The 24,163-nt window shown below is 34.1% G+C and overlaps 5 protein-coding genes across 5 annotated transcripts; 4 read left to right on the top strand and 1 right to left on the bottom strand.

The window, feature by feature from the left end:
* Positions 1-2,448: 2,448 nt before the first annotated feature.
* On the top strand, positions 2,449-3,342 carry LOC124536092 (cuticle protein 16.5-like). The gene is made up of 2 exons (XM_047112527.1): positions 2,449-2,582; positions 2,970-3,342. Exons 1-2 carry the CDS (start codon positions 2,571-2,573, stop codon positions 3,297-3,299), a joined length of 342 nt encoding a protein of 113 aa, XP_046968483.1. The 5' UTR covers positions 2,449-2,570; the 3' UTR covers positions 3,300-3,342.
* A 3,084-nt stretch (positions 3,343-6,426) lies between these two features.
* On the top strand, positions 6,427-7,353 carry LOC124536088 (vegetative cell wall protein gp1-like). The gene is made up of 2 exons (XM_047112524.1): positions 6,427-6,558; positions 6,642-7,353. The coding sequence occupies exons 1-2, from the start codon at positions 6,541-6,543 to the stop codon at positions 7,275-7,277; spliced, it is 654 nt and encodes a 217-aa protein (XP_046968480.1). The 5' UTR covers positions 6,427-6,540; the 3' UTR covers positions 7,278-7,353.
* Positions 7,354-8,237: 884 nt separating this feature from the next.
* LOC124536091 (cuticle protein 10.6-like) lies at positions 8,238-8,919 on the bottom strand. The gene is made up of 2 exons (XM_047112526.1): positions 8,822-8,919; positions 8,238-8,731 (listed from the first exon to the last, which is right to left on the bottom strand). Exons 1-2 carry the CDS (start codon positions 8,837-8,839, stop codon positions 8,300-8,302), a joined length of 450 nt encoding a protein of 149 aa, XP_046968482.1. The 5' UTR covers positions 8,840-8,919; the 3' UTR covers positions 8,238-8,299.
* A 712-nt stretch (positions 8,920-9,631) lies between these two features.
* Positions 9,632-10,339, top strand: LOC124536093 (cuticle protein 16.5-like). The gene is made up of 2 exons (XM_047112528.1): positions 9,632-9,785; positions 9,898-10,339. The coding sequence occupies exons 1-2, from the start codon at positions 9,768-9,770 to the stop codon at positions 10,204-10,206; spliced, it is 327 nt and encodes a 108-aa protein (XP_046968484.1). The 5' UTR covers positions 9,632-9,767; the 3' UTR covers positions 10,207-10,339.
* A 6,462-nt stretch (positions 10,340-16,801) lies between these two features.
* LOC124536094 (cuticle protein 70, isoforms A and B-like) lies at positions 16,802-22,928 on the top strand. The gene is made up of 3 exons (XM_047112530.1): positions 16,802-16,938; positions 21,607-21,786; positions 22,688-22,928. The coding sequence occupies exons 1-3, from the start codon at positions 16,927-16,929 to the stop codon at positions 22,790-22,792; spliced, it is 297 nt and encodes a 98-aa protein (XP_046968486.1). The 5' UTR covers positions 16,802-16,926; the 3' UTR covers positions 22,793-22,928.
* Positions 22,929-24,163: the final 1,235 nt, after the last annotated feature.

The raw sequence follows: 24,163 nt of genomic DNA, 5'->3' as shown, positions 1-24,163 counted from the left end.
TCCCTTTGGTTTTATTCCTTCAGTCTGTAATACATTATTTTTTAACGAAAGTAAAATAGAGTATAGTAATATAATAGAACATAATAGTTGGAATTTATTAAAATAGGAGTTGGTATATTTAAAATTCAGCATTTAAAAAACTAAACAACCATTTACCATTCAAATATATATATTTTTTAATTACATAGTTGATAATGAACACTGACATAATCCTATAGGTTCTATTTTGTCTATTTTGTCGTCATAATTATAATATTAAAATTACAGTTTTTTTATATCGCTACTTAATACTATCACAATAATAAAAAATGGTTAATGGAACCTTGTTTTATAATATAGAGATAAATTTTTAATAAGTTAGCTGACCTACAACTGACATTGAATCATGTAAAATCATTTTTTCTTTATTGTTATGATATTTCTTCCTTCCTAGTTCCTTCCCTTTTGGTAGATATATGTAACGAATGTTGTATGTGAAAGTAGTTAACGTCCGCCATGCGTTTCAGTGTGTAATTTCAATATGAAGTATATATTTATACGAATGAAATATATATTTATATTATCAATTTTCATGTATGACATAATCATTACGCATCTTATGTATAAATCTCGTAAGCCGAGTTTTGTCCCAGTGTTTTTGGGGCGATATCTGCACGTCGAAGATCGATTATGGTCTTATTTTAAAGAGTGTCAGCTGTAGATTTGCAGGAAATTAAAAATGATTTGTAATAGCAATTTACTTATTTATTACGAGTTAACAAAGATTAATTTTAGAAAGCAAAAAAAAATAACAGGCTGTGTATTTATATATATGTATATAAAAAAAAAAAAAACTTAAATCGTGCGACCGAAAAATATTGTCAGTATTAGTAATAACAATAATATAAATAAAAACAATGTCTAGGAAATTTGAAAAATATCCCTACCATTTTTTACGTTCAGAATGTAGTAATGAATATTAACAAATATTTATTTTGTTATTCTCAAATCAATTAAAAGGGTAACGAGTACCTTGTAGATCATCGTCCACCATCATCAACGATTTCCTGTTTTTACACTTTTCAGTTTATATATTTCTTCAGTTTGTATTTTCTACACTTTTCAGTTTATAAATTTCTTCTTATTCGTCAAATATAATCTAATAATATATCTTTAATTAGGTTTATTTTAATGACATTTCCCTAACAGCGACTTCAATATATGCAATTAAATCAACAATATAAAATCAGAATTATATTTTTTTATAGCTATATAATATATAATTAGAAGAAATTTATCTTTATTGAGTGGTGTATATATTGAGAACACTCATTTGTATATCTTCCTTCAGTTCTAAAATTATAAAAAACTGTAATTTTTCTGTCAGTATCTTGCAGCTTCGTATAGGTTCATTACTGATATAAATTTTTTTTATGGTATAGATTGGTGGACGAGCATATGGGCCACCTGATGGTAAGTGGTCACCATCGCCCATAGACAATGAAGCTGTAAGAAATATTAAGTATTCCTTATATTGTCCATGTGCCACCAACCTTAGGAACTAAGATGTTATATCCCTTGTGCCTGTAGTTACACTGGCTAAGTCACCCTTCAAACCGGAACAAAACAATACCGAATACTGTTATTTGGCGGTAGAATAACTGATGAGTGGGTGGTACCTAAAGCCCTACCACCAAGAAAATATACTACAGAATTTTATTATATCGGCAATATTTTAGAATTCATTTAAACTACATTTTGTAAAGGGCCATATTGATCTTTATGAAATACACAAAGTATTTAAGGTACTTAATTGGATAATGACGTATTCCTTAAAATCGTTTCGTAATTACCTAAGACATCAAGCATTATAATACTATGTGTTGAAGCTTATTCAAGATGACCTTATACTAGTTATATTTGAATATATGATATTGAGGATTATTTCTTAATAAAGATACAGTAAAATTATTATTTAATCTTAAGCTTTCAAACTTTTCTTGTCATTTCATATTTTACCGATATTTATCTTGTACTTATTGCAGCATATAAAACTTACGATTTCATTAGTCTTGTGCAATAAGTAAATAATGTGCAAGTGATTGCACATTATAAGAGACATTATTTAAATTAGGTTAAGTTGACCTACTTCTAAGGTTTTTTTTTTTAATTTTGATATTAGAATATTTGTTTATACCAGTGACAAATACGTACTATTAAAATAAAAACAAGACAACAGCAAACTTAGTAACGATGCTATCAACATGAATACATTAATTAGTAACATGTGGACAATACTTTATGACTTGTAAACGATACCTTTACAAAAGCGTAGCATCGTATGCACCTGACATTCAAACTGCGCGTAACTCCATTTATTCGTTATCAGTCCAGCCTTGCTTTTGTAATCGTATACGACGAGCACGCGTCCCGAATGCTTGCTGAGCGACGATTTAAACCCGTGCAATACCAATGACGAAACCCGCAAGGTGAATCTTACTCTCTTTGTATAAAAGGTACGTCCTATCACCGAACATTATACATCACATCGAGATCTTTCGATCAACACAACAACACCAAAAACAAACAACATGTTCGGAAAGGTAGTGATTGATTTTTATTTATAAACAAATCTTCTAAATCACGGTTTATAATCTTAGCTATATATTGATACTAAGTTTACAAATAACTATTCAATATGACGACCTCCGTGGTCGAGTGGTATGTACACCGGTTTTCATGGGTACGCCACTCTGAGGTCCCGGGTTCGATTCCCGGCCGAGTCGATGTAGATTACCATTAGTTTTCTATGTTGTCTTGGGTGTGGGTGTTTGTGGTACCGTCGTTACTTCTGATTTCCATAACACAAGTGCTTCAGCTACTTACATTGGTATCAGAGTGATGTATGTGATGTTGTCTCATATTTATTATATATATTATATTATTATATATTTTACAGAAAGGGATTCAAATGTGTTTATTTTTTTCAGATCATCTTCCTTGCCACCATCGCTGTAGCGATTGCCAAACCTAGCCTGGCACCAGCTGCTTTAGTGGCGCCTGCGCCGTTAGTTGCCGCAGCCGCTCCTTTGGTTGCTGCGCCTGCTCCTGTGGTCACCGCGACTAGTTCTCAATACATTTCAAGAAATTACAATGGCTTTGCCGCTCCATTGGTCGCCTCCGCACCTGTGGTTACATCACCATACGCATTCGCTGCTCCTTACTACGCACCCGCAGCCAGATTTGTAGCTCCTGCAGCGCCTTATGTAGCAGCATCACCATACTACGCTGCTTCTGCCCCTTTGGTTGCCCTTAAGTGAAAAAAATGTTGCCATTACTAAAAGATGAATTTATGTTGTATTAAAAAAAATATAAATTATAATTTTGTATTATTTATTTTCACATAATAAGTTCATTGAGATTGATTGACATTTTGATAACCCAAATACCCAATTAAAAGGCTAGTGCTAAGGCTACTTAATAACAATGCTAAACAACACCATGCCAAAAAATGAAACGAAAATGCTTTACAAAATTCTGAAGAAATAATAAAAATTTCAACATACACAAAGATTAAAATAAATGTGTATGATATTTCCTACAAATCTCTAGAAAAACGTTCTCACATTCACGGTAATAAGGAAGCCGAAAGTCCTTGACAAAAGTAAATATCAGTACAGCATTCTATTTCGTTATGTACTGAAGCCAATGAACAAAAGAAACAATTGAACGTTTTTCAGTTTATTTATGCCTTCGATATTAATATAAATAGATATCTATTTTAAATTAGCTTATTTCAAGTATCGTAAATTCAACAAAATATACCTATTATAAAAATGTATGAGTCTATAAAATTAAAATAATATTTTTTAATATTATATTCAATTTTAATATTTTTATATGATGTTCTTTTAGTTTCGATTAGTAAGACGTATCATGTCTACATGTGTAACGGACACCATAAAAATGTAAGGACTGTTGGTTAATTTCGTAGTTGGTTGGCTAATTTAAATTAACAGCACAGGAACATTAAATTTACAGCTTGTAATCTTTTAGGCTGGGTGAATGTGTTTATAACAATGATCCTCTAAATTATGCGGTAAAATATATATAACAACAACAACAGCCTGTAAATTCCCACTGCTGGGCTAAAGGCCTCCTCTCCCTTTGAGGAGAAGTTTGGGAACATATTCCACCACACTGTTCCAATGCGGGTTAGTGGAATACACATGTGGCAGAATTTCTATGAAATTTGTCACATGCAGGTTTCCTCACGATGTTTTCCTTCATCGCTAAAAATGAGATGAATTATAAAGACAAGTTAAGCACATGAAACAGCGGTGCTTGCCTGGGTTTGAACCCGCAATCAGCGGTTAAGATACACGCGTTCTAACCACTGGGCCATCTCGACTTTAAAAAGGGAGAGGTATTTAATTGGTGAATTACTATTATTACTTTGAAAAAGATGAAAGGATCCAGGTGACATTTTTGTTTAAATAAATTAATTTTATTTGAACGTGAATATAAATAAATAAATAATCATAAGGATGAAATAAAAGAAGGATGTCAGGAGCGCTCTTTTATATGGGTTGCGGTGACCACTCCCCATCAGGTGATATACAATAGCATTATTAAATATCATTGAACTATTAACAAAAGCCGAAAGTATTATTTCCCAAGAAACTACCTCTATTACCACATATTCATACAGTTGAAAATCTTTTACGATTTTGAACAGCTACAAAAAGGTTGTACCACATTTACTTAACTTATAAAAAAGTATATATCTTATAAAATAATCGTATGAATAAAAAGTATTACGCATAAACTTCCTTAAAATTCCTTATTTAAATAAGACTATGATTTATTTATAGCAAATCCATCCGATAGCGTTTTTTGACTGACTTATAACAACATCGTCGATGCATACAAAGTTTAACCTACACACGCACGAGTTTCATTAGTTATTCAACTCAAACATGGCAATTGTATGAACATGCATGTACTTTGCTCGATATTTAGTGGCGTACGTCCCTGATCTAAATATTAGAAATGTTAAAAATTTAAAATATAGGCCATTTCGTAATACTTTAAAAATTATACTTTCCTTTAACAGTGCCTACGTAGTATAAATACATGAATGAGGTGATCTATAACGGTTTGACCTTGTAACCTGTATATTTAACGATATATACTAATATATTAAAATGCATAAGAATGTCGCTAAAAGCTAACAAAAGTATAGCAACTCGCCTTATTTACTGCACTGGTTACAGAAGGGCTGGTTAGTTTTTTTGCTCAGAGGATCGGAATTGCGATTCAACGGGGAAATGCTTCTAACATTCTTGAGGTTCCACGCGGTCATGATTTGTAATGTAACTATTTTTTATTCTTCATTTTACACAACGAAGGACCTAATTTCAATAATTCCTATGTAAGTAGAGTGTTGTAATTAATTGTAAATGTTTGTTTCTATAAAGTTCAGTCGATCTTTGATTTAACTATTGAAACTTTAAGGACTATAGTAAAACTGATATTCGATTTAGTCGGTTTGTATTTTATAGGAATAAAGAAATTAAATATCATAAATAAATTGAATAATAATAATCATGAAGTACTTAACACTACGAATATAAATATAATGTTTTTAAATTTAAATAACCATTTTAGAATTATTATGATATTCATAAAATAAACTCATTGAAATATGCGAAGTGAGTTTTAAAGATGCATTAGCACAGCACCGCTGAACAATTATATTTCATTATTTAAAAAATATCACCACATTAATTCCTTATTTTGACCGTATGAATTCAAGACAGACAGCTAGTATAATATATATCAATATACAGTCAAAAAACTAAAGTATTTGTAATTAAATTTGTAAAATTTATCACAAATCGAAGTCACAGTATACTTTATTCAAATAAACTTTCTCAAGCATTTTTGAATTGTCATTTTATATAGCTATAATAAGTGAAACCACTACTAGTTCGAAAGGTGGATCCCACCGGGAAGAACAGGTAAAAACTCAGTCGTTACTCTCTTTCAACAATACAAATACAAAATTAAATTAGTTAAATATATGTATAAATATAATAAATAGTCTGAAGGCAAAAAATACTAGCCTTCGTACTTTTTTATCAATATAAAAAAATATTAATATAGATATATTATTTTGTGATGAATAAGGAATATGCTTTCTTATTAATGTATTTTTATACAAATAATTAATCAGTCAAGTGAAAAATCAAAGTAAAATTGTCCTAAGGACTAACTTGGGCACTTGTATGGTATTACGATTACAAAATAACGTAATATTGTTTGATTACATAAGGCAACCTTTGATGGTCAAGTGAGTGATATATTCGGTTATCGATAATGTCCGCATTGACACCTAATTGAGAATGCGAATGTCCCGACGATGAAAAGTGAAACCGATACCGACGAATATAGACGTAATGCTTGCAACAGTATGAAGTATATAACGACCCGTGACACATACATTAATATACTTCTACATACCCCTTCGACTAATCAAGTCGTCACGCATCCAAAAATATGTCTTTCCTCAGATTAGTAAGTATGAAATTATATTTAATATATTTAAATAAATTTTATTTAAATATTGATGAAAATATCTAATTCGTTGCTTTTTTCAGGTCATTTCCGCTATTGCAATAATAGCAAGCTGTGAAGCTAGCGGGTTTGGACACTACGTACCGGCTGTAAAATCAATATCAGTAGTGCGTTATGCTCCGTTTTATAGTTTTCCACAAGGAGTCCGCTCAATACACGCAGTTGCTCCAGTAGTACGAGCCTTTGCTCCCGCAGTTCCCGTAGCACCAGCGCCAGTTTTACCAGCTCCTGCGCCTGTACTTCCAGCACCAGCACCAATATTTCCAGCAGCTCATGCTTTCCCGGCACCAACGCCTGTATTCCGAGCTCCAGCTCCTGTATTCCCAGCTCCAGCGCCGATTTTTAGAGCGCCACTATATCCTGCTCCTTTACCAGCACCGGTATTAGCACCTGCGCCAGCGATTGCCCCCGCGCCTGTTTATCCCGCATACCCACGTTTTGCACCTGTTCCCGCTTTACCTGCAGCTCCTGTATTCCCCAGAGTCTTACCTGCGCTACCATCAGTACCTTTCTCACCTATTGTTAGACCTGTAGCTCCAGCAGTAGTACAAGCACCAGCTCCAATTTTCGCCCAACCACCTTATGCTTTTGCAAAAGCTTATCCAGTTCCGGCTCATTTACACCCAGCTCCATTAGAAAAACATCTGGCATGGAAATGATTCTAGTCTGATATTTAGTGCTTAGATTGTTATCGCTTTAAATGTAGAAGTATGTTGTTATTGTTTTAGTATTCTAAGTCATTTTGTACTTGTCAAAATAAAATATGTGAAACTGAACTATTTATGTCTTTTAACGCCCACATTCTGACCCCTATAATAATTATTTGTTAATTTCAATTATATTCTGACGTTATTGCGACATTTTTAAAATAAACAAGATAGATGTGGCTATTTTAGGATTTCAATATATGTATTAAAATAATATAATATAGTAAGAGAAACAGATATAAATAGTATAAATTTACCAAATTAATCAGTTTTATTCTGTCGTTTTGGATAAAAATGTTTGTTTTTTTGTTATCTTATTGTAAATTCTTAGCTTCAAAACTTAAAGGCCTGCTTTTTTAAATACCATTTCTTATCTTTCATTTAGGCCATATTCAATGTTCGTATGATTTTTATGGCTTATAATTGTTTTATATTTTGTACGACATATATATTTGTAATCACATTTGTTTACAAAAATTATAAAATGTAGTAATGTATGTAGTGTAGAACATATTTTAGTTTCTTCTAATTTCCTTTTATATATCTAATGGCATAGTTATTAATGAACTTTGTCTTAAAAAAGATTTTAAGCTTATCTTTCTTTATCCTTTATTATTATTAATCAAATACATAATTTATTTTTCATTTTCGAAATGACAACTCGAAAACATTTTTCTGCAGACTAATTAGAATCATTTATCTAGTATGTGAAAAAGTCAAAAATTTATCATTATAGTAATAAAAATATCATATAACTTTGCTGATAAATTACAGTAAATAAGTTTTTTTAAACATACATTAATAAATGGAAGTGAAAATCTTGCCTTTATTATGTAAAATAATTTTAGGGTAATTTTAGAAGTTATAATGAAATAAATTATTTATTTTAAATTTTTTATTTAAAAGTAGTAAAAAACTTAATCTATTTACAAAAGTCTTTTTTAGAAGGAAGGTCTATTAGTTTTACTCTAAATCTATCGAACAAACGCTGGTGCGTATCCGTAAGGAGCGCGCAGTAGGGGCGCTGGAGCTGCACCGTATGGGTAAGCAGCAGGGGCAGCGTATGCGGCAGGAGCAGCATAAGCAGCGGGACCAGCATAAGCAGTAGGATACCCATATGGAGCAGCGGCGTATGCCGATGGATACACAGGCGATGAGGCAAGGTATGGTCCAGCTGCAAGAGGAGCCGCCACTGCTGGCGCCAATCTCGCGGCGAAGGGTGACGCAACTATTGGGCTTACTGCTCTATTGACCACACTGATTTGGGATGCATATGGTGGTATATTTTGAGGTACAGCATGAGCGTATCCCACGTGAGCTGGTGCTGCTACTAAAGGAGCAGCTGGAACTGCTGGAACAACAGCACTGCATTCAGCCCCCACGAATACTGCAGCAATGAGTACGATCTGTAAAATAAATGAATTAAGTATAGATTAGTATAATGTAAAGTCATAATTGATTTAATTAAAATAATAATAAGAAAAAGCAATGCTTACAGATTTCAAGGAAAACATATTGCTTGTTTTTAGAAGTGGACCTTCCTTATTGAAAAGAGGATGAGAAGTGTGTCTAACATCAAAATGTTAAAGGCTTTTATACTTTGTTTATTGTGATTCAGATAACGTTCGACAAAATAAACATTTGACGGATTGCGGTCGGTCGATTTGGATTCGCGATGGATCGCGTGGAGAAATGGATCACATTGGGAAACTTTTTTCATTGTATTTATTTTTTCGTCGATGCAAGTTGCAATAAGACCTGCATACTTATGTGTTTCATACACACAAATATACTATTGACAAATACATTTTGTAATTTCTGTTACAAATAGAAACTAAATGGACCTGAATATTGATATGATAAACTACTTGAATAAAATTAAAGTAAATAAGCAATAATAATACAAAAAAAAAGATTATAATTATTCTGGTACAAGATAAAACATAATAAGTCTACTGTAAAATAGTAGATTAAGAAATGTGTAAGTATTGTCGTCTACCATGGATGGACAAAAGAAGGATGAAATTAAGCAATCATTTAATTGCCGTTTAAACCGACTGTAGGACTTTATTCTTAACGTTTTTAAAGATTATGTTAACAGTTAACCTAATTACAGATAATACTAGTTTTATTCTAGTCAAATAGTGGTGTATTTGCTAGTAACCTAGGAAGTACTTTTCCCTTTCGGCCGTTATATAACCTACAGTGAAATTGATGTACACAAAGTTTAAATTAGAATGCATTGCCCGTCAGCCGAGTCTGGGTCAAAAATCGTGGTGCCAACAGCGATGTCCTGCGCATTAGTTAGCTACGTATTCGTCGTACGTACCATTGCTCAATGAAATGAGCATTTGGTATAAAATGTGATGGTACCTTCGAGACGACACAGTCCATCGAATCCTTTAGTGAACTAACAAGTGAGCAGTCACCAAATCAAGCAAAATGATCGCCAAATTTGTTGTAAGTATTTTTATATTTTGATAATATATCGAATAAAAGAAAAAAATAATTTGTATAATACTCTTTTATTCAACATTTTATGAATATATATTAATGTTGTTATATTTTAAAGGTAATCTTCTCCCTCGCCGTCGCCGCCGCCAATGCCGGAGTGCTGCCGCTCGCTGCTGCACCAGCCGCGCTTGTGGCTCCCGCAGTAGCGCCCGCGGCATACGCTGTGGCTCCCTACGCTAGTTCATACTCCGCACACTCAGTCAACCACGCTGTTGCTGCCCCAGTCGTCGCCTCCGCTCCCTACGTTGCAGCAGCCCCTGCCCCTTACGTCGCTGCCGCTTCCCCTTACGTCGCAGCCGCCTCTCCTTACCTCGCCAACCCATACGTAGCTGCAGCTAGATACGTCTCCGCCCCCTACTACTTATAAGCAAATTTTGGTGTTATCATTGCCCAGTGACTTGCTCAAAAAAGCTGTGTTATATTGTTATATATGTAGGTATATGTATATATTATATTATATGAATAAATAATTATATATTAAATAATTGTTCCATAAAAAACATCCTTTTATTTGTTCTTAAGTATGCGTAATTAATACCATATACAAAATATACAGCTAAGTTTATAGTGTATGTTGTTTTTTAACGTTGCACTTAAATATTTTATTGTGAATAATAACATAAATAAAAAGATTTTAGTCGTATTCATAAAGCTCATTAAGATAATAAAACAGGATCAAATATTTTGATAGAAATGAGTGTTATACTATTACTCATTAAAAATAAAATAATGAATGCCTGTGTCGTGATATGAAATGATAACAAGCTGACCACCGATTAGTGTCATTGAAACGGCCTGCCCTCGTTTAGCTAACGTAACGAGATAGGTATAAACTAGAGCCATAGACTAATTCATAATATCTATTAAACTCTTTGTTTTAAGATATTCGTTCAATTAATATTTAAAACATTCTATATGATAAACAATCAAAAATACTCAACAACTATTTTATAGACAGCCATAACTACATTGTTAATCAAACTGGTGATGATGGACCTATTATTATCTGTTTATTAATAAAATTATGGTATTAAACCTGAATTTAGTAACTTATTAAAATTATCTATTTTACAGTGTAGTATCGGTAACTTCGATATAAACATATAACACCTCGAACCACAGTCTTAATCAAATAAGATAATTAATTAATAACATAAGTAGTAATGTAATTGATCGATACCTGTTAATACCTCTTGACTTCCAAGCATGATAAATTAATTGAAATAATTGTATTTAACTAACATGACTTTGTATTTTTTAAATGTTAAAAAAGAGTAACAACTGAGTTTCTTGCTGGTTCTTCTCGGTAGAATCTACTTTCCGAACCGGTGGTAGCTTCATTTAATTGTAAAATGACGATTCAAAAGTGTTTGTAAAAGCCTTCTTGAATATAGTTTATTTTGATTTTATACACAAACATTCACTAAAGTCACGAACATACAGATAAGGTTGCTAGAAAATTTTCTTATTGGTCAGTATACATGAGACATTCTACCGTCAAAAAATAATACTTAGTATTGTTGTTCAGTACAAGGGAAATGGCGTATAAATTTCTAACGACAATAATGTTAATGGACGGTGACAAAAATTTAACATCTGGTATTCTATTTGTTTGCTAAGTAATGAATTAAAGTAAAATAAAAATTAGTGTTTCGTTTTTATTTTGTACAAAAAAAAATAATCTTTTAAAGTGTTAATATATGATTTACTAGTAGTTGGTTGCGGGTCTGCTCAAGTATTAGGGCGTTGGTTGTCATGTGTTAGGCAAATAAATAGCCTTTCTTGGAGTTCAAGTTTGCTTCATACCAAATTTCATTGAATTGGGTTCAGCGGTTTGTTCGTGAAAGAGCGACAAACAGGTAGACAGACAGAGTGGACATCCACATTTATAATATTCATATAATAATAAAATAGATAATAAAGATTTATAATAATAAACCTTTTTACAGGTTCTGGTTCTAATTGTTAAATACTCTGCAAAATACTCGTATATCTATTGCTCTAAAAGTGTCATGTGTTACAAACAAGCAATTTTCATAAAGGCAAAGATAAATAAATTTTATTTACTTTACTCATAGCCAGGAAAGTATGTCTTAGGTGGATCAAATAGTTTTGATATTCATGTGATTTATATACAAACAATTACTAAATAACGAATACTTTATCTTTAAAATAAAGTTATAAATATCAAAACTTTACTTATATAAAATATTAAATAAAATACTACATCTGATTCTTAAAAAATATCGCCTATGATAATGTTTTAACTATTTTATAATAGTTATTTCTAGTTAATTATTTATTTTATTTTGATTTATTTAATCATTCACTTGATATTCTTTGATGATTTTTCTTAGTGTTCGTATTGTAAATATCAAAGTTCTTTCATCGCCGTATATTGTATGCATGGAATGAGTGGAATTAAAAATAAGTTCAACAGTAGAACCAAGTGGTCGATGTACGGTTAGCAAAAACATTATCAGGTTATTTTAGAGTATTCTAATGATTATTATTTCTTGTTTCAGTATACAATATACATTTTTATTCAACGTAACTTTGAATTTTTAGTCAGTGAATATAAGTCAGTAAAGTTTTGTAGAGTCCTTTAAAATTTCTCTTTCAAGAGACAATTGAAAATATTTTATATAATTCCTTCTTGAATTAAATAAATTTAAATAAAAAATATCGTTATTTGATAAAATCTATATTATAATATTATAAATAAAAGCAAAGCAAGCTCTGTCTGTATGTCGCTCTTTCACGATTAAGCCGCTGAACCGAATTTGATGAAATTTGGTATGGAGCAAACTAAAACTCCAAGAAAGGATATAGGAATATTTTGCATAACAAATTAAAACGGACACCGTAACACGCGAGGAAAGTTTAAAATAAAACTTACAACATCACTAAGGCTATCACTGATTTAAATAACTTCTATCAATTTCAATATGGCCACTTCATTAATTATTCCATGTTTATTATAATTGAATTATAAAGATAAAAACAAAACAACAAGCAAAAAGTTTTACCTTGAATTTATATCATAAAACAAAATAACAGAACATTCGAATGCCAATGATGTAATAATTATGTATTGTTACAATGTTTTGATAAATTCAACACAGTTTTAATTGATATTTAGAAACGTATTTAGTGTTAATGTACTGCAATTAAAGCGTAGACATTTCTTTGTTTTTACGAATGAATGAACGAATGAAATCGTTCACGTTAGAAAACATTATTTTATTTTACGTATGGCTATACACAAATTTATCTCTTACGTAGATGTATACAACAACAACAACAGCCTGTAAATTCCCACTGCTAGGCTAACGGTAGGATGTAAGGGGGCGCAAATTACATCTAAGCGCCCCAAGCCAACCTCACCTGCCCGTGGTGCATCCTGCCAACTAGCAAACGAGGCTTTGGCGACCGAATGATGGCGGTATAACCATCAAAATAAACGTAGCTAAATACCACAGGCCGATGACGGGCAGCAGCGTCACCGGTGCGAGTAGCTACGTTCTGCGATCGCCAACACGCCTGCCCAGCGTGGCGATTATGGGCAATATCCTCTATATGCAGCACTCACACAAGCCACGGCCCCCAGTTCCCGGCAGCCCCGCTATTCCTCGTCATGGTGGTGATGATGGTAACGTCGGGACAGGGGGTGCTAAGAATCACCGGGCTACGGGAGGCCACCACAACCGACTGACCCTTGCGACGTACAACGGACGCATGCTACGGCTTGACTCGCATCTGGCGCAACTTGAGGTAGAACTTGGGAAAATTAGGTGGCACATATTAGGGTTATGTGAAATCCGGAGAGAGGGAGAGGACACCGTAACCCTCGATTCGGGCCACCTAATGTACTTCCGAGAGGGAGACCAACAATCCCAAGGTGGCGTTGGGTTTCTGGTAAATAAGTCCCTAGCTGACAACGTTGTGGAAATCTCCAGTGTGTCGAACAGGGTTGCGTACCTCGTAATAAAGCTCACCGAGAGGTACAGCCTCAAGGTGGTGCAAGCGTACGCACCGACCTCGACACACTCGGACGATGAAGTGGAAGAATTATTCGATGATATATCGAGGGCCCTCCACTTCACCACGAAAACCCACTACAACGTTGTCATGGGGGACTTTAACGCTAAAGTGGGAGTACAGAATTGCAGCGAATCGGTAGTAGGACCCCATGGATTTTGAAGTAGGAATCATAGGGGGCAAATGCTTGTCAACTTCCTCGAACGGGAGGGGCTCTTCTTGATGAACTCCTTCTTCAAGAAACAGCCCCAAAGGAAGTGGACGTGGCAAAGCCCCGACACTATGACCAAAAATGAGATAGACTTCATCATGACAGACAAGAGGCACATATTCAGAGACGTCTCTGTGATCAACAGGTTCAACACCGGTAGTGATCACCGACTTGTCCGAGGCTCTCTGAATATCGATTTTAGGGCAGAGCGCGTCCGTCTGATGAAGTCCACGCTCCGACCAAATCTGCTCCAACCCATTGCGGGATCTGAAACGTTCCAGTCAAACCTGGAGAACCGATTCGCTGCCGTGAAAACCACAACAGACGTAAACCAGACCCTAGAAAATGTAGTTCGAATTCTCAGGGAAGAAGGTACAAGATTTTGTGGCATGCAGCGTAAGGGCAGGAAGTCCAAACTTTCAGAAGAGACCTTAGGGCTAATGAAGAAACGACGTGAAAACCCACCTGTCACTTCGTCAGAGAAGCGGCAACTAAACCGAGAGATCAGCAAGCGCGTACGACACGACCTTCGGTGCTCCAATACTCTTACGATTGAAAGAGCAATCGAGCAGAATCGGGGGTCTAAGGTGTTCGTACAATCTCTTGGAAGGAGCCACCTGACGGAGTTGACCACATCAAGTGGAGAAGTCGTTTCTTCCAAGACGGCAGTTCTTTCGGAAGTAGAGGACTTCTACGGCCAATTATACGCATCGCATGCACCTCGACCTGATCCCGAAAATGAGGATTCTAGAGCTACATTAACACGCCATTTCTCAGAAGACCTGCCTGAAGTCAGTGTTGGCGAAATTGAGATTGCTCTTAAACAGCTTAAAAATGGAAAAGCCCCTGGAGAGGACGGTATTACTATAGAGTTATTAAAAGCAGGAGGTAATCCGGTACTCAAGGAACTCCAAAAGCTTTTTAACTCTGTCCTCTTCGAAGGGAGAACTCCGGAGGCGTGGAGTAGGAGTGTGGTCGTCCTGTTCTTCAAAAAGGGAGACAAAACCCTGCTGAAGAACTATCGTCCCATATCCCTACTGAGTCACGTCTATAAGCTGTTTTCAAGAGTGATCACGAACCGTCTTGCGCGAAGATTCGACGAATTCCAACCCCCAGAACAGGCCGGGTTTCGGACCGGATACGCCACCATAGACCACATCCACACAGTGCGGCAGATTATACAGAAGTCCCAAGAGTATAATCGGCCCCTGTGTCTTGCATTCGTGGACTATGAGAAGGCCTTTGACTCGGTTGAAATCTGGGCTGTTCTGGAGTCCCTGCAGCGTTGCCAAGTTGATTGGCGATATAACCAAGTGATGAGATGTCTCTACGAAGCCGCCACCATGTCCGTCCGAGTACAGAATCAGCAAACAAATCCCATACCATTGCATCGAGGAGTGAGACAAGGGGACGTTATTTCCCCCAAATTGTTCACTAATGCAATGGAGGATATGTTCAAGACACTGAACTGGAAAGGACGTGGCATCAACATCAATGGCGAATACATCTCTCACTTGAGATTTGCGGACGACATCGTCATCGTAGCAGAAACGCTGCAGGACCTACAACAAATGCTGAACGATCTGGCTGAGTCTTCTATGCGTATCGGCCTACGGATGAACTTGGATAAAACAAAGGTCATGTTCAGTGAACATGTTCTACCGGAACCGATTGCGATACACGGTACCGTCCTCGAAGTTGTTCAAAAATATGTCTACCTTGGGCAGACTCTGCGATTTGGTAGAAACAACCTTGAGGACGAGGTGAATAGAAGAATTCAGCTAGGTTGGGCAGCGTTTGGAAAATTACGTCGAATCTTTACATCGTCGATCCCACAGTGCCTTAAGACGAAAGTCTTCAACCAGTGCGTCCTACCCGTCATGACATACGGAGCCGAAACGTGGACACTCACGGCAAGGCTGGTCCACCAGTTTAAAGTCGCTCAGCGTGCTATGGAAAGGGCTATGCTCGGCGTTTCTCTGCGGGATCGCATCAGAAATGAGGCGATCCGCCAGAGAACCAAAGTCATCGACATAGCCCACCGGATTAGTAAGCTGAAGTGGCAGTGGGCTGGCCATATTTGCCGCAGAACCGATAACCGTTAGGGGAAACGTGTTCTAGAGTGGAGACCACGTCTCGGCAAACGTAGTGTAGGACGTCCTCGGGCACGGTGGAGTGACGACTTACGCAAGACGGCTGGCAGGAGCTGGATGCGAGTAGCCCAAGAACGATCTCAGTGGCGTGCAATTGGAGAGGCCTATGTCCAGCAGTGGACGGAAATGGGCTGATGGATTGGATTGGATTGGAGGCTAACGGTCTCCTCTCCCTTTGAGGAGAATGTTTGGTACATATTCCACCACGCTGTTCCAATGCGGGTTGGTGGAATACACATGTGACAGAATTTCTATGAAATTTGTCACATGCAGGTTTCCTCACGATGATTTCCTTCACCGCTGAGCACGAGATGAATTATAAAGGCAAATTAAGCACATAAATGAGCGGTGCTTGCCTGGGTTTGAACCCGCAATCATCGGTTAAGATGCACGCGTTCTAACCACTGGGCCATCTCGACTTTTACGCAGATGTATATGATTGCTTTTTGTTTTTTAAGTAATTAATTTTTATTTTTATATTGATTTATTTTTCTATCTGTACCGAGATATCAGATTAAAATTGATATCGATGACCTAGGCCCAGCTGGTAGGGTTAGACAGATTTGGCCGAGTTATGTCTCTAAGCCCTATAAAAGCTCGGTAGTTCTAGGCCCTTTGCACATTCGTACCTACTCCCTTCTTCTTCGGTTCTAAGTAATCCTTTCACCAAACCCCCATCAAAATGTACAAGCTGGTAAGAAATAACAAAAACATTTTATATAATAATGTGCTTCAACTTATATTACAGAATAATTAACATCATAATAATGAAATATTTATTATAATTTAGACAATAAGTTAAACAAAACTCAATAAAAAAAAACATAAAAAGAGGTTTAACATCATACATCTGTGTTACATACAGAACAGTATTTATATGTTTATATTTTATAATATACTATATAATTATAATATATTTGCCAATATCGATTACTACTATATATTTATTAATACAAAATTAATTATTAATATATAATCCCGCTTCGCTTATCGCGGAATACTTGAAACGTTTTGGGAAGACTACAGTTACCATCATAGAGTATCACGTTTTAGTTCTCAGTCAGCGTGATAACATTTCGAAGAATGTTCGTCATGTTTTCAAAATTTCGAAACAGCGTATGTTAAACCTTTATTATATAATAACAGTTCTATTAATCCCACAATTTAAATTATTCGTCTAATATTTCATCATAATATTATACTATTAACATGTTCCCATTATTTATTACCTCGACCTCCGTGGTCGAGTAGTGTGTACACCGATTTCATGGGTCCCGGGTTCGATTCCCGGCCGAGTCGATGTAGATTTACCATTAGTTTTCTATGTTGTCTTGGGTCTGGGTGTTTGTGGTACCGTCGTTATTTCTGATTTCCATAACACAAGTGCTTTAGCTACTTACATTGGGATCAGAGTAATGTATGTGATGTTGTCTCATATTTATTTATTTATTTTGGTTACTATTATTTTTAATAAAATTCGTTATATATTTTTTTAAATCTAAACATACACGACGCGAGCTTACATAGATGAGTTTGTAAACAATTTAAACTGAAATAGTCATTGTTTTGAATAAATAGACCAGATATTTACGTCCGTGATGTCGGTAGGCCGTGAAAGTGATCAAGTTTTTACAATATCATTTCGTGTTTTTATTGACTTGAACTTGACATTCTCGTTAACGGCAACGACCTGTCGAGGCCAAACTTCTTATAAGGTATAAAAAGTGTAACATTAGTCGTTACGCGTAAATAGATGCCGAAAATTGAAGCTCTCGATATTTACTACCTTCAACACTCAACTTCGTCCTCGTATATAATAAGAGATTATATGGCCACGTTTTTATATGGAGGTCAATTTTTTTTTTAATTTTTTCGTACAATGATATCGATTTAAATTCGACTACTGAAATAATAGCGCCATCTATTATTCATTAATGTTAAGTCAGAAAACAACGCGTACTGTCAGCAACTATATTCTTTAACGTTCCCAGTCAGTCAGGTCAAAGATTAACAAAAGCGCATAAACGAAATAAAACATACGTATTAATTTTAATATATTTAAATGAGAGATAATGTTTTATAGTAAACTTAATTTAAAAACAAAATTTAATGAAAAGTTAGGTAAACTGTATAATTTTTACATTTCGACAATTGTATGCCTGTGTTTTCTTCATTAATTTTATTTAATATACATCACTTAAATTAAATAATAATGTAAAACTCGCTCCGCTGGCACTTATAAGTTTATCATTGTGGTGAATGTTATTAAGCACCACTTCAAAATATAATTTATTTATAAACTTTATTGCATACAATTACACAAATGGTTGGATAAGGTAAACAATGTGATAAAAGCTTGCGAAGGCGACCTTATTGCTTATTGTAACATTTCCAGGTAACCTTTGAGATAGAATTATTGGAATTACACAATATAATTGAAATAATAGGGTAGTGGAAGACCTGACATAAAGACTAATGTCATTTTCCTTAGTTTTAGAAATATATATAACCTATTTGGTTACAGTTTTTTCGAATATGTAAATAATTTGCTTTATTTAAATTTGTCTAATATAAATTGAAGTGTAGAATTGAAATTGATATAATATGTTGAAATTAATATAACTTGGAGATCTCAAGTATCGTAAGGTCATTAAATAAAATAATTATCATAAGTCATAAAATTTGATGTAGCCTGATATTTGTCGATTGATGAGTTTAATTCCATTCCTTATTGGGGTTTTAATGTAACTTTCATTAGAAAATGTTAAACTACCCGTGGAATTATTTTCTAGAAACGAATGACAAAAACCTTGCTGCAAAAAATATATATATTGATTTTGCCAAGAGGCATTTGTTGATAAAAGATTTATCTCTTCGGCGCTTGAAGGGTAATTTAAATAATAATACAGATATTGACAACTCGTTTCTTGGTATATCTGTACATTTGAAACGAGCTTTATTCTGTTCGCCGACTAAATTGGAATGTAATTAGTTAGTTTAATTACTGGCTACTACCATATTATTCACCTTCAATTATTTAAACGTTTTCATCATAATTGGCGCTTATTTGAAAAATGTATTTGTTTTGGAAATGTAAACGTTCCAAATAATAACTTGAATGTTATATATTTCACAAGTCCATAAGACACTAATGGATAAAATGTTTATAAGTATTTCAAAATCATATTAAGTATATATCTGATACTAGAAGGGCTTTGTGTAAAACCGTCTAGATCTGGGTGGGTACTTGCTTTATTTATCACTTAGCCATTCTACTACCAGATCAATAGCTCGTTTTGTTGTGACTCATTTGGAGTATCAGAGCGCTACTGTAATTAGCCACAAATAATAAATAGCACCTCTTATACTATGAAATTAAGAAATCTACCATATTATGTATGTTGCAATAATTTTATAACATTATTTGGACATATATTTATCCCGGTAATATCAAATATTACCAATATATTTTAACCAAATATCAGGCAAACAGGGTTGCGATATCATATTGTATAGATTAAGTATTAATGCGCATGCGTCTATGTCGTGACTCGTGATTGTCCGAGGCAGCCTTGTTAGAAAGGATTTAATACCCACATATTTAGATCAATAAACCTACGCTACCTTTGATTCAAAGTTTGTTAAATAACATTGACATTTACGCAAACGAAAATCTTATCCGTATTTAGTGCTTAAAAAAACATCGACTTTGAAAAATTATCTTTGAAATACTATATCGAATTAAAAAATTAAATTTAAAATATCTTGTGGAAAAAGTTAAATTAAATTTGTCATATTAATATTAAATATACGAAGGCATTTTTTTGTTGCTTTTTATTATAACGATGAAAATATCATTAGCGCATGCAATTTATTTTTTCTCATGCGTACAGAATATATTAATAATAAATTAAACATTTCAATAAACTAGATTTGGTGGTAGGGCTTTGTGCAAGCCTGTCTGGGTAGGTACCACCCACTCATCAGTTATTCTACCGCCAAAAAACAGTACTCAGTATTGTTGTGTTCCGGTTTGAAGGGTGAGTGAGCCAGTGTAACTACAGGCACAAGGGACATAACATCTTAGTTCCCAAGGTTGGTGGCATATTGATTTGAAAAGTAGCCTAGGTGGAATAGTTAATATTTCTTACAGCGTCATTGTCTATGGGCGATGGTGACCACTTACCATCAGGTGGCCCAAATGCTCGTCCGCCAACCTTTACCATAAAAAAAGGATTATTTTTAAATAACATTCTTATCATGTTTATTTTCGCATAACTAACTAAAAATACCTTAGAAATACGGCATAAAAACGACTATCAGGTTCTAGTAACTTGTAATGATTGTTTTGTTGCATTCACTTCAAAGGACACAGTATGATCGATGCCTTACATATTAACATAGCTTTGTAATCACTATATTTAAAGCACACTTTGAAAATAATATTTCTAGCGTTAAAGACTTGTTCTGACATAAATCAATTGCACTTTGGACTAACATTTTGCTTCAATAATACTTTGATTACTCACAACATACATTTTTCACCTCAGTTTTAACTAGATAGATGAGCGAAAGTGTTTTAAAGGCCAATTGATAGAAATCAAGTACGAGTATAACTTGCCTTATTTGACATTGGGAATGTAATAAATAAAAACTTTTTCTGTTACCATTATATAATGCGACACCAACTGTAGGTAGACACCTTCAGTACTTCTGAAATCATATAATTGAAATCAAATTTAAGATCGGATACACAGATAGCTTAACTGATGCCTAGACGCTAGATTATACTGATATGATATAATATAGTTATTATTATATCAGTTATTAGTTTGCATCAATACCAATTTAAAAAAGCCAGCATAATAAAATCTTATTTTTAATATTAATCAGAAACATTTTGAAAAGCATATAATGTGTTTTATTGAATTCGAGTCTATGTATATAAATGATTTTTCGACGTTTATCAAATGTGATAATTGGTGATGGACTATTTTAATTTACATATCCTGTGTCTCGAGGGATAATTTTATGCATACTCTTTACGTTTATTTTACGAGAAACACAATTAACATCAATGCTCAATATTGAGAACAAATTTTCTTTATATGTTTTGAATAGTCATATTGAATGATTTTTACATTTAATAACGTTCAATTTTGCAATTAGATTTTTAAAATTTTTATCATTACCTGCTTTTGCAAAACTCATTTCTTAAAATCGATCATTCGAAATTCTTGGTAATTTTTTGAACATATCATTAACTAGCCCTATGCTTAATTATATTATATAAGATATGAAACATAAACTATTAGACAAATAATAGACTCTGTACACTACTGTAACTTTTTTTTTCTTCCAGGTCGCATTCGCCGCCCTCCTGGCTGTTGTAGTCGCATCCCCCGGTCTAGTTGCTCCCATCGCATCTCCTTGGGGACACGGTCTCGTTGGCGGCCACGCTGTGGTCGGTGCGCCCATTATTAGCGCCCCCATCGTCAAACAAGCCGTCCCAGTAGCCACCTCATACGCTAACACAGTCAGGGTAAATATAATTTACTAGTAAGCGCCCGTGGCTTCACTCGCGTTTAGGCTGTTGGTTAGGCAAAAAAGTAGCCTAGCCTGTACTTTTTTGGAGTTCAAGTTTGCTGATCCAAATTTCATGAAATTTGATTCAGCAATTTGATCGTGGAAGAGCGACAGCCAGACAGAGTTGCTTTCAGTTAAATTTATCATACACAATTTAAATTATTTAAAGTCATCGTCGGAATGATAGAATATTTAGAACATTTTGTCAATTTATATTTTTTGTGACTAGTTTTTGTGTAGACTACGGGACAGATGTGGACCGGATTTTAGAATTAAATTCTTCAATATACACAAAAACTCCTTTGCCTAATCTATTCATACTATAAATAATACTACCATCAATGCATTGCGATTTAAATTGCTTTAAATGTTAGGTATTAGGTAAGAAAGCGTGTGTTTTAATAGTATATACGTTTGTCAGATATTAATATAGATAACATATATTTATAGGTAATGTATAATATAGAGGCTAACTTCCTCAACTGGCTAACTGAATAGTTGGTCTTGTGGCTAGTTTTTAAAACAGATACAGTGGTCCATAAGATCAGAATCTATGCTCAGTAAGAAGTTATTGGGTTTTTAAATAAACATGCGGCCTCGCACGGGTGCAATACTGATACTAAATATACTACAAAATTTGTTTACGACTTCAAATTATAAACTTCTAAAATAATCAATGTTTCTTTACTATAGTGTCCACAATTTATATACAAACACCTTCCTCTCGAATATGTATATCTATTAAAAAAAAATCATCAATATCCGTTGCGTAATTTTAAAGATCTAATCTTACATAGGGACAGACGGTAAGTGATTTTGTTTTATACTATGTAATGATGTAAAATATTTCTCCGCAGATCGCGACTCCTGCTGTTGCTGTAGCTGCGCATGCGCCGATTGTTGCCGCTCATGCTCCCGTTCTAGCTGCTCCTCTCGGTCATGGCTTAGCCCACGGCTGGTAAGCATATAGCCTACTAAGCCTCACATTAACCCGGCTTCGGTCAAGACACGCAACAGTCAAATTTATTTAATTCATAAGTTAAGCTCATTTGGAAAATTTGTTTGGATGTACGAAATAAATTAAATATTTATTTATAACATACTTGTTTTATTCCAATCATTATTTATGTAATTTTAACACAAATATCACCCACATGAGTGCGGTTATTTCGTTATTTTTAGTAACAAAACATAAATTAATTTTCTTTTATGTAGGTCAAAATGTATTTATTTTTAGGATGAAATAAAAACCAGTTTTGATTGTATATACGACTACATCTTGCTGTCTGGCTATAGAGTAATTAATGTTATAGCAAACAATAGTGGATAAACCTATGCCCATTTATGGTGCACTTATTCCGCATACCATTTAATGCGGCCAGTATTTGTCGCTGTTCTATATAAACTAGGAGCTGTCATTTTATAAAGAAACATTTGAGTATCGACATCTATTTTATACTCTGCTAATCGCAAGTAGCTTCGCGTTTTAGGAGTTGATTGTTAGAATTTTAGGCATAAAAAATGAACCGATAGCCTTTCTTTTAATACCATCTTGCTTTCTACCAAAGTTAATTGAAAACGGTTCAGTGACAGAGACAAACAGAAAGAGTTACTTTCGTTTTTATAATTTTAATACAATTTATTGACATAAATTGATTATCAGAAACACAATGCCTAATAGATTTTTTTTAAATATTCTGTTTACATAAAATTATAGTAAAATTTTAGGTGCAATATTTGTGAACGTAATGTTCAATCATAATGTTTCTGACGTATGTAATGTTTCACTTAATTTCCATTGCGATTTTATGTTATCAAAACATAAACTAAAAATATATATTTATTATATTTTTAAAACGACATTAATCAAAACAACAAATTATTTTAAATATTTAAATAATAAGCAACGTAAAATAGCAGCTCTATACAGATAGTAGAGCAAAACTCCGCCCATCAGTCCGGTGGCAAGGAACGAAAGCTCGCTCAAGGCCGCACAGTAAACCTTAACATTTCGCTTTATAGAATAATAACAAAAAGAAATAATCACCATACTTTAAACAAGTCAACGGGCTTAAATTACTGTACTAGCCCGACTTGTTCGACATTTACTATATATTTATAACAGTCTTTAAAACTTGATTTAATAAGAAGTTTTATTTATTGTTCTTCGACGTTAAAAACGGAGGACGATTAATTGAAATATTTTAAGTTCTTAACATCATTGTAAATTTTAAAAGAAACGTACGGCATCTTTGTTTATTATCATTACACGAATGAATGGCTTTTTTTATTTTAGTCGGTAAACAATAGTAACAATAAATCTGAATATATGT

This window comes from Vanessa cardui, chromosome 16, assembly GCF_905220365.1.
Source record: "Vanessa cardui chromosome 16, ilVanCard2.1, whole genome shotgun sequence".
Classification (NCBI taxonomy): domain Eukaryota; kingdom Metazoa; phylum Arthropoda; class Insecta; order Lepidoptera; family Nymphalidae; genus Vanessa; species Vanessa cardui.
Note: the sequence above shows the minus strand (reverse complement) of the source record. Positions and strands in the feature narration are given on the sequence as shown.